Source organism: Tenrec ecaudatus, chromosome 1 (assembly GCF_050624435.1).
Source record: "Tenrec ecaudatus isolate mTenEca1 chromosome 1, mTenEca1.hap1, whole genome shotgun sequence".
Taxonomy (NCBI): Eukaryota; Metazoa; Chordata; class Mammalia; order Afrosoricida; family Tenrecidae; genus Tenrec; species Tenrec ecaudatus.
In genome coordinates, this window is record NC_134530.1 from 133,888,236 (window position 1) to 133,905,376 (window position 17,141).

General features: G+C 41.1%; 1 protein-coding gene and 2 pseudogenes across 1 annotated transcript in view; 2 read left to right on the plus strand and 1 right to left on the minus strand.

The window, feature by feature from the left end:
* Positions 1-17,141, minus strand: part of DBT (dihydrolipoamide branched chain transacylase E2) — a 65,967-nt gene that overhangs the window by 25,845 nt on the left and 22,981 nt on the right. Inside the window, exon 4 of the mRNA XM_075558817.1 lies at positions 8,824-9,005. Within this exon, the coding sequence (XP_075414932.1) occupies positions 8,824-9,005 (182 nt within the window). The remainder of the gene's footprint in view (positions 1-8,823; positions 9,006-17,141) is intronic.
* Positions 1,190-2,131, plus strand: LOC142429186 (ATP-dependent RNA helicase DDX18 pseudogene; annotated as a pseudogene).
* Positions 2,138-6,365, plus strand: LOC142429187 (ATP-dependent RNA helicase DDX18 pseudogene; annotated as a pseudogene).

Genomic DNA, 17,141 nt, shown 5'->3' on the forward strand with positions numbered 1-17,141 from the left:
GGAGGCAGTCGTTTTAACAGAACAAGGGAATACTGCAGGGGTTACAATAAAAAAGGTGTGTGTCATAGTTGTATCCTTTCACTATACTTTTTAAGAGCTATATGCTGTGGGAGGAAAACAGAACAAAATTCAAAATCTTTTTTAAAAGACCAAAAAAAACCCAAAAACGACCACATTAAGTTGGGTGATAAACCTGGTGGAACCCCTAAGGTTATGGCCTTTGATACTGCTCAAATTTGGAAGGGAACTCACCCCCAAGGATCCCCTTTGGGTTAAACAACACATAAGCCCTAACACCAGGGAGGGATGTGCTCTTCAGAACAATCACCCACACAGGACCGAAAGGGCAGCATTTGCCCCCCCCCCCCCCCCCCCCCCCGCTCAGAAGGCAGAAAGGCGCAGGAAAGAAAGAATGGAAGGGGAACCATGGAAGAAGTAGAAAGTGTGGTAGCCTTTGAAAGGGCTACAATTAATGTAATGAAACAAAATGGGTACAAGTTGTTGACTGGAAAACTAATGTGCTCTATAGACCTTTATCCAAACCACATTAAAAAAAAACAAAAGCAAAAACAAGCTCTTTCTTCACAGACAGCACAAATATAAGGTCCATTGCCTATCCAGATAGTCATAAATTTAGAACAAATGGTACTCAAACCGAAGAAATTTCACTGCATTTTCTCATTCCCTTTAAGTAATTGATAATTCAATCAACTTAATCTACCATTAGCTGTACAAATTAACAGCTATAGCCACCATTTATTGAGCCAGGGCATTATGCTAAGTAATGTACGTTACCATCATTAAATGATATTACATTGTTAGAGAACTTTTAGGTCAAAGAGCTTTTAACGCTATAACACTGTCAATCCTGGTACACATTTGATGTGCTGTGCAGGCACCCGTGTTGTTGTTACAGAATTCTGGGTAAGCCCAGTGTTGGAGAGCCACGCCCAGAGTTCTAGGTGCAGAACGGCTGGTAACCACGGCTCTTGGAGCAGAGTTTTCCGTTTAACACAGTGATCAGGGGTAGGGTGTGATTTTGAACTAAGTAGAGTTGAGAGACTTCAGGGATGTCCAAAAGAAGTAACCTCAAACAAGAGCCCCAAGGACCCAGGCTCCACGCAGGAGTGAAAGGGGGTGTTCCCCCATCATCGTGACTCACCTCCTGATGAAGCTTCTGCACAGGAAGATGGAGCAGCAGTGAAGCCGAAAGCTACAGGGACACGCGGGGTGTGCCTATCAGAATCGCAAAATGGAGGTGTGCCTCACCAACAGCAGGTGATGAGAGAAAATCCCTAAAACCATCTATGAAAGAGGCCTTTCTCAGGACCCCCAAATGGAGACGTGGGTAAAGAAAAATAAACATTTTTAAATCGCCCAAGCCAGATCTGCCATTTTATCCAACGGGGTAGCAATCACACAGTCTCCCAATTCAGAATTGAAAGAGAAGAAAAATGGAGGATGACAGAGGAGTCTCAAGAACGGTGGCACCCAGGCTCCAGCAGAATGGAGAGTGGAAAAGGGGTAGGATGAAGAAGAGGAGAGTGCCGTGCCCACCCTGCCCTGGGGCTGAGCGGTGCGTGCATGTGAAAATACTTCATTTACTTCTCTAGCTAATCTTGTCCATGAAAACACGCTGAGGGCCATTAAAGAAATGGACTTTACAAAGACGGCTGAAGCCGAACACGAAAGTATCAGACCACTTCTAGAAGGCAGGGATCTCATAGTACCTGCAAAAAAGTCGTAAAATCCTGGATTTTTTTCACCCCTGGAGTGGAACTCCTTTCAGTTCACATTCATGCCCAGGAATGGGACAGAAATTCTTACTCGCCCCCGCCCTCTCGGGAACTGGCCACGCAGACATTTGGTGTACCGCAAGGGCTAAGAGCACACCAGGTTCACAGGCACCGGCTGATTGTGGGGGGCAGTCACAGATCTGCTAAAGTACAGAAACTTGCTGACGGGATCAATATCATCAGAGCCACACCAGGCAGCCTAGTGGACCATGTGCAGAATACTCCATGGCTCACGTATAAAAACCTACGGTGCCTGGTGATTGATGAAGCTGATCGTCTTAAATGTTAGATTTGAAGAGGAATTAAGGCAAGTGATGAAACTTCTAGTATGCTGACAGGCCATGCTTTCCCCCATCAAACTCAAAGGTGACGACCTGGCAAGGGTTGGTGACTTTAAAGCCAGTGCCACCGCGCATGGTCTTCAGCGTCCCTCCCTCTGTAAAAGGATTCCTTCTGTTCTTTACACAAAGAAGAAATGAATGGTGTTCTTTTCATCCTGAAAGTCTGCTAATCACCACTATGAATTGCTGAACGACATTGATTTGCCTGTCTTGGCCATTCATGGAAAACAAACAAAATAAGCAAGCAGCCACGTTTTTCCCAGTCTGCAATGCAGATTCAGGGATACTGTTGTGTACAGAAGTGGCAACCCAAGGGCTGAATATTCCCACATCCACTGGGGTGGTCGGGACCACCCTCAAGACGACCGTCAGGAGTGTATTCATCGTGTGGGTAGCACAGCCCGGGGTTTCAATGGAAGACAGCATGCTTGCTCATTTTGCATCCAGAAGGATTGAGTTTCCTGCGTTACTGAAGCAGTCCACTAAGTGAATTTGAGTTTTCTTGGTCCAACCTTTCCAATATTCAGTCTCAGCTTGGAAGGAACACTTTTGGAAAAGAACGACTTGCTTCATAAATCAGCTTAGGAAGCATATAAGTTATATATTCAAGCATATGATTCTCACTCTCTGAAACAAATCTTTACTGTTAATCATTTACATTTACCTGAAGTGACTCTGTCACTTGGTTTCAAGGTGACTTCTTTTGATCTGAATGTAGGCAATGAAAGCAAACATACAAGGTGGGGAGGAGGTGGTGGATTCGGCTACCAGAAAACCCCAAGGTTGAAAGTTCCAACACCTTTAAGAATATTAGCAAGGGCAACAGAGAAGTGGGTTAAGGGAGACGTCAGACAGTGTAAGACATGACAAAATAATAATTTATAAATTATCAAGGGTTCATGAGGGAGGGGCAGTGGGGAAGAAGGGGAAAAGTGAGGAGTTGATACCAAGGGCTCAAGTAGAAAACAAATGTTTTGAGAATGATGGTGGCAACAAATGTACAAATGTGCTTGACACACTGGATGGATGGATGGTGATGAGTTGTATGAGCCCCCAACAAAATGTTTTAAAAGAAAAAAAAGAATATTAGCAAAAAATCACCTGATAGCAGGAAATTCTCACTGAAGACACACTTTCCTTCCTCTTGAAAAACTGGCCCCAAATGGACATTCTCTACATGATCTAACAAAAGCCTTAAGGACTTGGACTGATGTGTCAAGAGTTTTTATTGACTTAAGCTACAAGTCCTGAGGACTGACTGTTCCACATATCTTTTTTCGGAGAGTGGGGTGGGGGGAAGGGGGAAGGGGACATGCAAACAGTTAAGATTTTTTTTGTGGTTAACGACAAAGTAAAGGATTTTTTTGTCTTTGTTATAATAAAATATTTTCTTTGAGAAAAATGAACATTAAATAGGGTTGAAAGGCAAACCCTAGCTCCATCATTTATAAGGTGTATGATCGTAGGCAAGTTACTTCATTGAGTCTCAAGGTTGAATATGTAAAATAAATAATCCATATGATTAAATAAAAGAATATGTATGTAACACTAGAACAGAGAACGCATTCAATACATGAAAGCAGCTGGTGTTACAGGGTGTCACATAATATAGGAATAGATTTATAGAGTGTTCTGCTAGAGTAGATGTCTCCCTCTCTCCTCTTAGTACTTCCCATGAAGGCAAGAGTATTTGATTAAGTACAGTAACTCTCCACTATCTGATGGTCCAGTACCCTGGCAACTTAACTTAACCTTGCACGTCGGTTCCGGCCCAGAATACTTAGCATATCTGATGTACAGCCTCAGCATTAAAACCATGCACTTGCCTCACAGTAAAGGCAGCTAGTCTTTCATTTGCATCTTAATTCTCTATTGACATGTTTCTTTTGTTTCTCTTCAGTTTTACTGGCACATAATCCACACCATACAATTTAATCATTCAATCATGTCCATGAGAATTGTACAATCATTACCATAATCAATTTTCTTCCCTCCCCCATGAGTAAATCACCTTTAAAATGAGGTGTGTAATCATTCAGTTCTAGTATTCCCTCCCCCTCCCCACCTTCACTGTTTACTCTCAAAATCCCCACAGCCTCCCCATCTCCCTTCCTACCCACCCTACAAATCCTTGTATCAGAGATTATCTCCATGCATCCACTTTTTCCATGCTTCATAAACTGTTAAACCCAACAGAAACAATAAAGAAAAATGAAGTGGTAAGGATAAAACAATGGTAATATAAACATAAAAGCACAATGAGCAGGAAAGAAAAGACCTCCATCAATATTTTAAAAGCCAGGATGATCAAGCACGAGATCCTTGCACCTAGAAAAAATTTAGGTTGGGTCTAGGGGGAGGTCAACTGGCTAAAAATCAAGTAGACAATGGTCTACGTTTGATAGTAAAGCTGTTCCAGGCCTTTGTCTGTAGGTAAAGGGGATCTGCCAGTGGTTTGCTCTGACTAGATACTCTGCAGATAGGTTTGGGGTTCCCACCGTCCTCCACAGCCCTCCACAAATTAGGCATTCACAATGTAAGCTCTGATATTTTCCCCTTCATTATATTTTACTTTTGTACTTGTCGTCTTTGGAGGCATGTATTTCTTAAACTCAGTTATTAGGAAAGCGGGGATGGGCTGGCACAAAATGCTAAGAAATAAAGTGAAAAGCTAAACATCAGGCATAGAATTGCGTAAAGTACAATATGTTCACATCTTTGCATAATCAAAAGAAGCTTCAAACTATACTTAATATATTCAGTTAAAAAAGTAAAACATATAAAGATTTTTATAAATAAAATTAACAATTCTTACAAAGTGGTTCTGAAAATAGTTTTAGTACAAAAAGCTTTAGTTGTTTAAAAAACTGAGGAATTGCCTCAATGCAAGAACACTTTGTTCTAACAACCTGGCATTCTGCGATGCTCACCCTCCCAGCATGATCGCTGAAGGCAAAACAGGCGCATGTGCAAATGTGGTGAAGAAAGCAGATGGTGCCCGTCTATCAAAAGATATAGCATCTGGGATCTTAAACGCTTGAAGATAAACAAGCGGCCATCTAGCAGATAAACAACAAGCCCCGTGGAAGAAGCACACCAGCCTGTGTGATCAAGAGGTATCCATGGAATAGGGTAACAGGCATAAGACCCAAAACAAATAAACAAAACCATATGTTGAGAATGAAGGGGGTCAGAATAGAAACCCAAAATCCATTTGTCGACAATGGGCCATCCCCTCACAGAAGAATCACAAAGGGTGAGTCAACCAGGCTGAAGTATAGCATTGATGAAACACACAGTATTCGTCTGGTTTCTTGAGGCTTCCTCACCCCCGACTATCATGAGCCCAGTCCTGCCTATCACTGAGGGCTAGACCAGAGCTTGTAGACAGGAACTCAGGAGACATGGAATCCAGGAACAAGAATGGAGCAGCGATTCCAGGAGGGTAGGGGAAAGGTGGGAGATGAGGGGAGGACAAGGTGGGGGGGGTAGCTGATTGAGATGATTGAAATATACTGCCCGCTCCCCACCCCTGCCCCCAAACAGGGGGACAAACAATAGAAACCATGGAGAAAGGGAAAAAGCAGTGGGTGTAAGATATGAAAACAATTATAATTTCTGAAAGGGTCACAAGGGGGGAGGATAAAAGAGGAATTCATACCAAGGGCTCAATAGAAAGTAAATGTTTAGAAAATGATGGCAATATTTGTACAAATATGCTTGATACAATTGATGTATGGATTGTTATAAGAGCTGTAAGAGCCCCCAATAAAATAACCTTTTAATTAAAATAATAAATAAAATGAGCCACAGAAAAAGAAAACTGAGGAATCACTTTACTTCGTGAAATAAATAGGGGGCTAAATGCATTTCTTACCTAAGAGAACCTACCGCAATACAATGTCCTGTTACCAAGTTAACAGGAGGCCATATCTTGAGTCATGCAATAGCTCTGGTATAAACTTGATAACAGTAAGTAATGGAACACAAATTGCAATGTATTTTTTAAAGAGTGTATGCCTTTAACTGTCACAGATATACTTTAGAATATGTGAGTCCAATTAAGTACTTTTCAAATAGAGATCTGTTTATAATCAACGTACAGAAATACAATTTCTCTCACAACGACTGCAACGCTCCAGCCTTGAATAAAACACTGTCAGACAATATTACAAAAGACAGAACCATTGAGAATCATTTAAGAAACATATTAGGAAACAAGATTTAATTTCCAATGCTATTATTAATATGCCTAGTTGATCTTTTATACTCCTGATAGTCCTATAATTGTTTTCTATCTGTAAATCAGAAATCATGTGTCTTACACTACGAAAGGGATCCCTTGGTAGAGCACATCGTTAGCTCACACTGCTTGCTATTAATCAAAGGTCGGAGGTTCAAGGCCATGCAGAGTTACCTTGGAAGCAAGGCCTGAGAATCTACTTTCACAAAATCAGCTATAGAAAAGCCTATGGGACACGGTTCGGCTCCGACGTGAGTAGAACCAAGAGTCACAACTGACTTTATACTTCTCTGAGGCTGTTCAAAACAAAACACGTGTGTTATCAAATTGATTCTCGCTCACGAAGACCCCGCGTGCTCCACAGAAGAACTGCCCCAGAGGGTTTCTTGGCTATCGTCTTAAGCAAATTGCAAGGCCTTTTCTCTGCGGCAACTCTCGGTCATTCCAACCCTCCCCTTTGCAGCTCAGAAGACGTGTGCAAGCCATCTGAGCCGCCCTGGGCCTTCAAGGGCTGTTAGGAACTTGTATATTTATACTGCAATGTGATTTACTAGCATAAAACAGGAAATTCATTAAAAATTTGAGATTTAACACAAACTTGCGGTCAAGTCAAAGGGTACAAAATGCTTAGAAACAGCTTCCATTTCCAGAATTAAAATATGGCATATATACATTTATCTCAGTAAAATGAATCTGCTCAGTTTTTATAAGCCAGCTTATTTGGTACATAGGTTTATACTTCTTTGCTTATTCTTGTAGTTAAACAAATAAAAATGACAAGAAGCTATAAATATAAAAGAAAACAAACCATGCAAAGTAATGCTAGCATGCAAGATCATTCTTGGAAAACAAAACAGAACAGCTATCAGGTGATTAGTGTTCTGTGGAATATTACCAGAGAATATTTACTCTAAAGATAACTCAAGTAAACCTATTAATTTTGTTCTGAGAGCTTTAGTGACATATAATCAGTATTTAAGAAACCACATATAATCTGGGTGACCAATCTAGTTTCCATATAAATATTTGTATTTTCTAAATCTTTATGCAAGTGGAATAAATACCTTTTGGTCTAGCTTCTTTCACTGAGAATAGTTATTCCGAGATTCTTCCATGCTGCACCACATGCAATACTTTAGCTTAATTAGTAAAACAAGGTCAGCCTTGAACATTCTGATCTTGTAAGAATTATCGTGATTTAAAAAAAAGAATTATCGAGATAGACTCAAATTGATCAGAGTAAATTCTTCAGCTTAGGTAGGAAGTTTAGGGGGCACTGAGTTTATGTTCATTGAGGAGGAGAAATTCTAAAAAGTAGGGTAAGAATGGTTAAATAACTTGAGGAATATAATCAATGCCACCAAATTTTTCTTTTGGAAACTGTTGAATTGGTGTATGCTTTGCTGTTTCATCTGCTTAACAAGATAAATAAAATCTAAAAGGGGAAAAAAAGAATGAATAGGTATGAAACATTTTTTTTTCTTCCACCTTTTTATTTTTTTTAAGGTATGAAACATTTTATGAATGGTAAAACATGATTCTGGAAAAAAAAGGTGACTGTGATACTAGCTATTATTATTATACAGACTGCAGGCCCAACCACATCAGACTCAGTCAACAATTGTATCTCAAAGCCTCCTCCCGGGCTCAGGAATTACACCACTAAAATAATTGTCTTTATCTCAGAACCATCCGGATAAAGTGTGGCCCTGAAATTGCATCACACAATTTGTGCTCTCCCAATCGCAGACATCAGGGTCGTTTCCCGGCTGACACGATTCTGGTATGTTACAACAACCCCGCAAGGAACTTCTGAGGTAGAGCGCGAGCTGCTTGCCACCACTGGGGCATCTGGTTCTGTTTTCTTCTGTAACATTCTCAGAATAAAGGCCCTTTGGTGAGGCCATCCATTGCCTGTACCTCCCTTCTGCGCTGCTTCTGCTGACAGCTGGTTCCTTCACTTCTCATTCAGATTTGCCTTTGCCTTTGTTTCTCTTATGCTTCGCATTTCAAGATGAAGCTTGGTTTTCATAACCATCACCAATGCCAGTGCTTCTGTCTGGGGGATCCGTGTCAAGCGGAGTGATCCCGATACGTTAAAGGTGACCTTTACATTCTCCTATTCTTGTTCTTCATATTAGCTATTAGCCAGCATTCAGAACTTCAATTCCTGAGATAGTGATTCTACGAATACTTAAAGTTTCCAGAAAGGAGACCTCTAGATAAATGAAGTAATTTAATTATGTTGTTAGCATGCTAATTGGCCTAAAGATGATTTTGCACCAAAGGATCTCTTCCATATTCCAATTTGGGGCTTTTAAATAAATACTCAACTCACGACTTAAGAGTTATTAAAAGGCAAAACATCACTTTTCATGGGGACCCAAAGATAACAGTACAGCAGTAAGGACTTTGGCGGAGGTGATGAAGACATTTACAGTACCTTTCAGAGCTTCCGTCTCGATGTCAACTAGTGGCTTCCCCACATAGGCAAGCTCGTCTAGATTATAATACAGTTTTTTAATGACTCCATCATAACGACTAGTGATGGTAACAGATGCTTTATCACTTTGAACTTCACAGATGCTATCAAACTGAGACACTGTATCTCCTTCTTTTACATACCTAAAGGAAAAAGACATCAGACCATTTTTTCATGAAAAATGTTAATCACAGACCATCCTAGCATGGCAAATGCCATGTTCACTTACTCCAATATTCAGCATCCCAGCATTTAGTACCAGAAGGGGCAACAAAGAACATTTTATAGACGACTTTAATAGCTTACACAGTCTCTTTGAATGTTCCTCTAAGATTGTACTTAAAATTCTTTATGTATATATAATACAAGATTTTCATTAAACTTTCAGATTTTCTGCCTGACCTACGGTATTCTTGGGAAGAGATTCTAAAAACAATGTTTAAATGGTATTGCTTTTTATTGTCTAAAAACTAGCCATTATTTCTAGACATGAGTAAAAAAACTTGATGTTCCTAATCCTTATCTCGAGTTAATGAAATTTGGGTACGAGTTTTTTCATGCTTTCTTTCAAGAATTAGTGCTGTTTTTCCTTGTATAGGTTGCTGTGAGTTGGCAGTGAGTTACTAGAGTTAAGCTGTCCTCACCTATGAGTCCTTCTGTCCCATTATCAGATGGCCTTTACTAGGCTCTCCTAGATTTCCTTAGTAAACAGGGCGAGAAGGGGACCAAACTTGAAATACTACGTATCACTGATTCTAATACCATTCTCGAGGTGTCTGACACCTACCTGACTTATTTCCACCAATTCTCCATTAAGAAACTTTTTACAATTCTTATGTCAGTATTCCTGTTTTCAGTAAATGATAAAGCATCACAGTGACACTGAAACTAGCTGAAAAGCACTGGTAGAGGATGCTCACTTTTGGAATGGCAGACTAAGGACCTTAAAAAAAACCTGTTTCTCCATAAAAGCAATGAGGAAACTGGCAAAAATTGGCAGAAACAACATTTTCAAAATTAAAGAGAGAGAGAGAGAGAGACCAGTTAACAATCTGAGGCAGACTTATTTAAGACATGTCATAGAACCTCATTAAAAAGAGCAGTCTGTGTGTTTTAACTTGCCCAATCCTTCCTCACTTTCCACAGTTCAGTGGCACCTCTGGAAATCTGACAGTCTCTACCCACACTGGCTGGGAAAACCATGATCCTGTCCCTGGAAGGGTGGGTAGGTCACATTTGGAATTCCTAGAAAAGTCCCTCCACAGAGACATGCCATTATTTAACTTGTCTGGCAGCTCTCTGGAACAAGCTGAACAATACCAGGGCAAGAGGGTCCTTGAATGAGACAGAAAGATCACCCTGGCTCACCCAGAATTGACACAACAGATGTTTAAAGAGATTAACTTCATAGTAAAACATCTGTCCCGAAAGATGAAGACTCCTTGTTTTTATGTTTTTTTATACTTCGTAATGTTCTAAAATCAATATAATTGAATCAATTCATTAAATGAGTTAGTTTTGTGTGGGTTAATTTGGAAAATATATCATGAATAAACTGTGAATATGTGTATGGAGACTATACACTCCATTTTCAGTAAAACTTCCAGAACAGAAAAATGAAACAATTTAAGGTTCATAGAATATTTCTGGGAAGAAATCTAATTTCCAGAGTTGTCATATTATTTAAAATGTCCAGTTTCCAACAAAAAATTCCAAGATGTGCAAAGAAAGAAGAAACTACGTCTCATCCATAGAGGTAAAATCGGCACTAGTAGACGTCACTGTAGGAGCTGGCCATCCTACACAGAGGGGAAGATTGTCTCAGGAGCTTACTCATCATTCAGTGACACATAGGAGAGTCAAAACTCAGTGGAACTGCCTTGGTTTTTCAGGTCTTGCAAATTTTCTGCCTTTGACAGGGTGCAGTCTTACCATTATCTGAAATATGAATGCTGGAACTTGACAAGACTGCAATGTCTTTTGGGTCTTGCAATACTTCCACGTTTGACAGGGTGCAGCTTAACATTTTTAAATTGCTCGTAATTAATTAAAAGTATTTGGGTTTTCCTTCTCTGAAAAGTATCTGCCTTACACAAGTTCCAGCTTTCTCAGCTGGAGAAAGTCGTATAACTGTATAACTATATTCATGAATTAAAGGAAACCCCATCTAAAGAATTACAGAAAGTTTATAAAAATGATGCCTCACCAAATCCAATGGCCATCTAGTCAAAGTCAACTCATAATTGTATAAGACAGAGTACAATTAGGGTTTCCACAACCATAAATCTTTATGAGCATAAACACTCCGTTATCTTTCTTCCATCTTGTGGGTGGTAAATTTGAACCTCCAACTTTCCAAATAGCAATTATTAATCCTATCACTTCTCCCACAGCACCACCTGAACTCCTTGTTTACTAAAGAGAGAATATCAATTAAAGAGGTAGAAATAGAAGCATATAATGGAATTAAAAACTAAAATGATTGAAAACTTTTTAAATTTACTGAAAGGAATCAACCTCAGATTCTAGCTGGTAGGGGGAAAAAATCAGTGAGCTTCAAGATAGACCAACAGGGATTATAATCTGAGAGAAAGAAAGAAACAAGAATGAGAATGAGCAAAATCTCAGAGGCCGGGGGAGCACCCTCAAGTGTACTAACATATGCACAATGGGATCCCGGAAAGCAAGGGGCAGGACGAGGATGAAGAACTAATGGCCGAGAGAACAACATGGCTGGCCCACTATGAGAAATGATGCCAATCAGTGACTAAGGGCGATACAGGGGACTGCACCGGAGACACAGTGTGGGAATTGCACCTGACCTGATCCCACCACACCGAGGCAAATCACTGGGGGAGTGCAGCGGAACAGCAAAGGAATGGAGTGGCAAGGTCCCCAGGGAATGCTGTAAGTGGACTTTGGGGCCAGGGCGTGGTGCCCCAACACTGGACTGGAAAACGCTCCTAAGGGCCGCCAGCAAACGATCCCTGAACTACCTACAAGCTTTTCTCTTGTGAACTGTTTTGTTCTGTTCTTTGTCAGTGGTTTGTTTTTGTTGTTTTGTTGTCTGGTTGTATACTGTTGCTTTGTTTTCCTCTGTCTTGTTTTCGTGCATGTTAGTGTCTCTACAGGTCTGTCTGAATAGGACAGGCTGAATGAACTATCTGGAGGAAAAACAACGGGACCGACAGTTCCGGGGGGACTTGGGGTGGGGGGTGGGGGTGGGGGAGAAGGAAGTGGTGTTAACAAACCCAGGGACAAGGGAAAAACATGGGACCCCAAATGGTAGAGAGGGGGGAGTGGCAGGCCTGGTGGAAAATGATCAAGGGTAAGGTTGCTTAGAGAAGAGGTATACTCTAGCCCAGGTGTCGACGAAGCATGGTAGTAGGGCAGGAGGAAAGTCAAGGAAGATGGAGGAAAGAGCTAGGAGTCAAAGGGCATTCATGGAGGTCTAGACAAAGACATGTACATGCAAATATATAGATGAGGATGGGGAAATAGATCTATGTGTCTATATTTATAGGTTAAGTATTAAGGTGGCGGAAGGACCTTGGGCCTCTACTCAAACACTCCCTCAATGCATGAATACCTTCTTTTATTAAATTGGAACTCTATGATGCTCACTCTCCCGACACAACGGCTGGAGCCAAAGTGGGTGAACAAGTAAATGTGGTGAAGAAAGCTGATGGTGCCCGGCTATCAAAAGAGATAGTGACTGGGGTCTTAAAGGCTTGAAGATAAACAAGCGGCCATCTAGCTCAGAAGCAACAAAGTCCACATGGAAGAACACACCAGCCTGTGTGATCGAGTGGTCCCGAAGGGATCAGTTACCAGGCATCAAAGAACAAAAAATCATATCATTGACTGCACACCTCCATGATAGGATTGCTGAAGACAAATGGGTGTATAAGCAAATGTGGTGAAGAAAGCTGATGGTGCCCGGCTATCAAAAGAGATAGTGTCTGGGGTCTTAAAGGCTTGAAGGTGAACAAGCGGCCATCTAGCTCAGAAGCAAAAAAGCCTACATGGAAGAAGCACACCGGCCAGTGTGATCACGAGGTGCCAAGGGACCAGGTATAAGGCATCATGCAAAAAAAAAAAATATATAAGTGTGTGTATGTATGTGTGTATGTATGTGTATATGTGTGTATATGTATATATGTATATATATACCATATTAAATGAAGGGGGATGTGCAGAGTGGAGACCCAAGGCCCATGTGTCAGCCAATGGAGATCCCCTCATAGAGGGGTTTAGGAGAGGAGATGGGTTAATTAGGGTGCGAGGTAGTACCGATGAAGAACACAGCCTTCCCCCAGATCCTGGATGCTTCCTCCCCCCAACTACCATGATCCGAATTCTACCTTGCAGGGCTGGATAGGGCAGAGGCTGTACACTGGTACATATGAAGGCTGGAGGTACAGGGAATCCAGGGTGGATGATACCTTCAGGACCAAGGGTGTGAGGGACGATGCTGGGAGAGTGGAGGGTGAGTGGGTTGGAAAGGGGGAACTGATTACAAGGATCCACATATGACCTCTTCCCTGGGAGAGGGACAGCAGAGAAGGGGGGGAAGGGAGACTCTGGATAGGGCAAGATATGACAAAATAACGATGTATAAATTACCAAGGGCACATGAGGGAGGGGGGAAAGGGGAGAGAGGGGGAAAAAAAAAAAGGACCTGATGCAAGGGGCTTAAGTGGAGAGCAAATGCCTTGAGAATGATTGGAGCAGGGAATGTATGGATGTGCTTTATACAATTGATGTATGTATATGTATAGATTGTGATAAAAGTTGTATGAGTCCCTAATAAAATGTAAAAAAAGAAAAGAGGAGAAAAAAATGATTAGGGCAAAGACTGTACAAATGTGCTTTATACAATTGATGTATGTATATGTATGAACTGTGATAAGAATTGTATGAGCCCCAATAAATTGTTAAAAAAAAAAAGAACTAATGGCCAAGCACATCACAAACTTGATGAGAAACATTAATGTACACATCACTCATCAATAGCTTAGTGAAGTCCTCATAGGATAAACTCAAAGAGATCCACCTCAGATACATCGTAATCAAATTGTTGAAAAATCAAGGCAATGGGGAACTCTTGAAAGTACGTGGCAACTTTTAACATAGATGGGATTATCAATGAACTTCAAGAGCTAATTTCTCATTAGAAACCACGGAGACTAGATAATGACAGAGTGCAGACTGAAGAGTGTAGAAAGAATAATACCATTAAGAACCTATATCTAATAAAACTATCTTTCAAAAATGAACAAGAAATTTATAGATGTCCAAAGTTGAGTGAATTCTTCATTAGGAGACTTACTTTACAAGAAATATTTTTAAAATTTCCTTTAGAATAAAACAAAAGGACATAATAATTCAAATCCAAAGAATTAAAAAATACCAGTAAAGGCAACTACTGGGTAAATGTTAAAAAAAACCCAAACATGTAAATACATGTGTTTGTGGCTCTTTAAAAAAAAAAATTCTGATTTACGAAACAACTGCTTAAGGTTCTGTTTATAAAACTGTTGGTGGGCTTATAACGTTTAAAGATTTAGTATGTATGACAAAAAGAGGAGGAGCAAAGAATGTATTATAATAGAGGAAAATATGCTGAAATTAAGTTGGTATTAATGAGATCTGTACGTTTTAAAGAGCATTGTGGGATACATTCTGTGCTGCTAACTGCAAGATCAGCAGTTCGAAATCATCAACCCCTCTGTGGGAGAAAGAGGAGGTTTTTAAAAGATTTACAGCCTTGGAAATCCTCTACCATTGACTGGATTCCAACTCATAATAGCCCTCTCTCAGGGCAGAAATGCCCCCTGTGAGTTTCCAAGACTAACTTTTTACAAGAGTAGAAAGCCTCATTTCTCTCCCTGGGAGTAGCTGCTGTATTCAAACTGCTGACTTTGCAGTTAGCAGCCCAACACATAACCCACCACACGCCACAAGAGCTCCAGTTTAGTTACAATCTGCCAGGCAATCACTAAGAAAATATCTCAAAAATAGAATTAAAACGGAATTCCAGAAAATATGAAAATACTCAACGTAGAGAAGTAGTAATTAACATGAGAACAAAGCACATAAAACATACAGAAAAGACCCCTGTGCGGGGAGGACCCCCTAAGCCCGATTCTGGAGCAGCCCCTGGAGCAAGGCCCTCTGGGTCGGGCCCAGCGGGACCTTCGAATCACCTCAGGGGCGACCCTGAGCCTGGGCGCAAGGGAGCCCATGCGCAAGCGGTTACTGTCGGAGGACAGCACGACCGTCCACTTTTCTCAACTCACCCTGGACAAAGGCCACCCCTATTGCAGCCCCCCCAGGGCCTTACCCCCAGCCCTGGCCCCACTCAGGAACCCTTGCTCTGAACTGTTCCTGTGGCACTACCCTGGCAACCTGATCTCAGAGGCCCCTGACTGCTGAGTTTGGGGGACACTCCCAGCCCCCATGATTCCATTACCTCTGCTGCGGACATGATGGAACTCTGAGCACTGGGGAAGCAATGTCCTGCCTCTCTCCCATGCAGGAGACTACACCCTACAAAGGCCTGGCCACCCTGCGCCTTCAGTTTTCACAGTTCATTAGGCCACTGGATACCGAACTTTCCTTCCCCCACCAAGTTGGATGCTTATGACAGAGCCCTAAGTGGAAGGATCTGGGAGCCATCGGAGGCACTGATAGGGGGAAAATACAGAAAAGAAATGGCAAAATGGTAGATTTCTATGGTGAAGAAAAATTACTTGCCATCCATGTCTTTGCAACTCCCACCAAATGACTGGGTAGGACCATGCGAATATGGTGTGTCAAACACTGAAAGAAAGGATCGGTAGGTATACCAATGAGGCATTTCAGTAGCAGAAAGAGAATCTAGGGACCACCAAGCAGAACCACGAGCAGACAATGTTCAAGATCCATGCCTGAAGTGTCAGAGGTTGAGATCAGAGGGACCAGAGGCTACCGCACAGAGACCTTGGGGCAGGGCAAAGAAGCCACATGGAGACAGAGCAGAGAAGCTAAGCCTTTCTGCCGAGACCATGTGACTGTGAGGTCGCGTGGCAGACAGGCTTCTTGGCTTCATGGAGGCATGAGAGACTGAGGACTACACAGAGACTTGCTGCTGGCTAAGGAGAGGTGGTGCTGTGGACCAATGACTGTCTCCTTACTGTTCCTGTTAATTTTCCTCATCAACCTTGCTAAATTATGAGTGTGATCTGTGAGTTTTGGGGCCATTGCCATGGCGTATTGAACCCTGCAGAGGCAGGGTGCTGTGGGGGGTGGGGTGGGAAGACCTAGTGTCAGAGTAGATTGCCACCTCTGCCTGGTGACAAACGGCCTTGAGCAGGTCAGGAACTGGATTAGCTTCCTTTGTGCAGCCAAATGAGGTCAGATGTGACCTCCAGGCAATTTTTGCAGCTACCTTATCTGTAACTATATTAATTTTATATGAAACACTCCAATAAAAACATAAAAGATTGTATATGTATATATACATTTGCTTTAGAACTTTGTCAAAGGCCTTTTAAAACATTTCAAAGACATTTCTTCAAGCAAAATCAACATTCATTGCAAATAAATCCTAAATTCTAAGAATGAGTGAGTTTTCATGGCTTTATATGAAATAACCACATTATCATTTATTAAGTTATGCTTCCGGGAATGTTTTTTATTCTCAGGTTCCATTCTATGCCACGAATTCTGCCTTTTTTCTTTAGTCAAGTGCAACAATATAGCTACATTAATTAAGAGTTACAGTTATCAAGCTGGATAAATAATACACAGAAATCAAGATGCAACTCTCAGTACTTTTTAAAGAATGTCTGAAAAACTTTAATCAACAGATTTCTCACTTAAAGAACTATTACATTTTCATAAAGAATGAAATTATTTCCTCTTGAAAGAATCTTAGTCCCATACTAAGGGTATTGGTCCAGAGAGCTAGTAAAAGGAATACATTAAATGCTTAAAAAAAAATTGAAAACCTAGAAAGAATAGTCTAGGCACAGAAAAGTATCATTAACTTAAATGCATGTAGCACTTTGTAGATTTTAAAGGCATTTTCTATGCATTACATTGATATGATCCTTTAGACAATCCCTCTGAGATGGCAAAACTTCTCATTTTATACACTGAGAAGTAGAGGTAGAGGACTAATAACAGGTCTCTAAATCAGGTTCCTCTGATTGACCATTCCATAATTAAGAAATGCCATTCGAGATGTTGTTGTGTGCCTTTGATTGGATTCTGGCTCATAGTCGCCCTGTGGG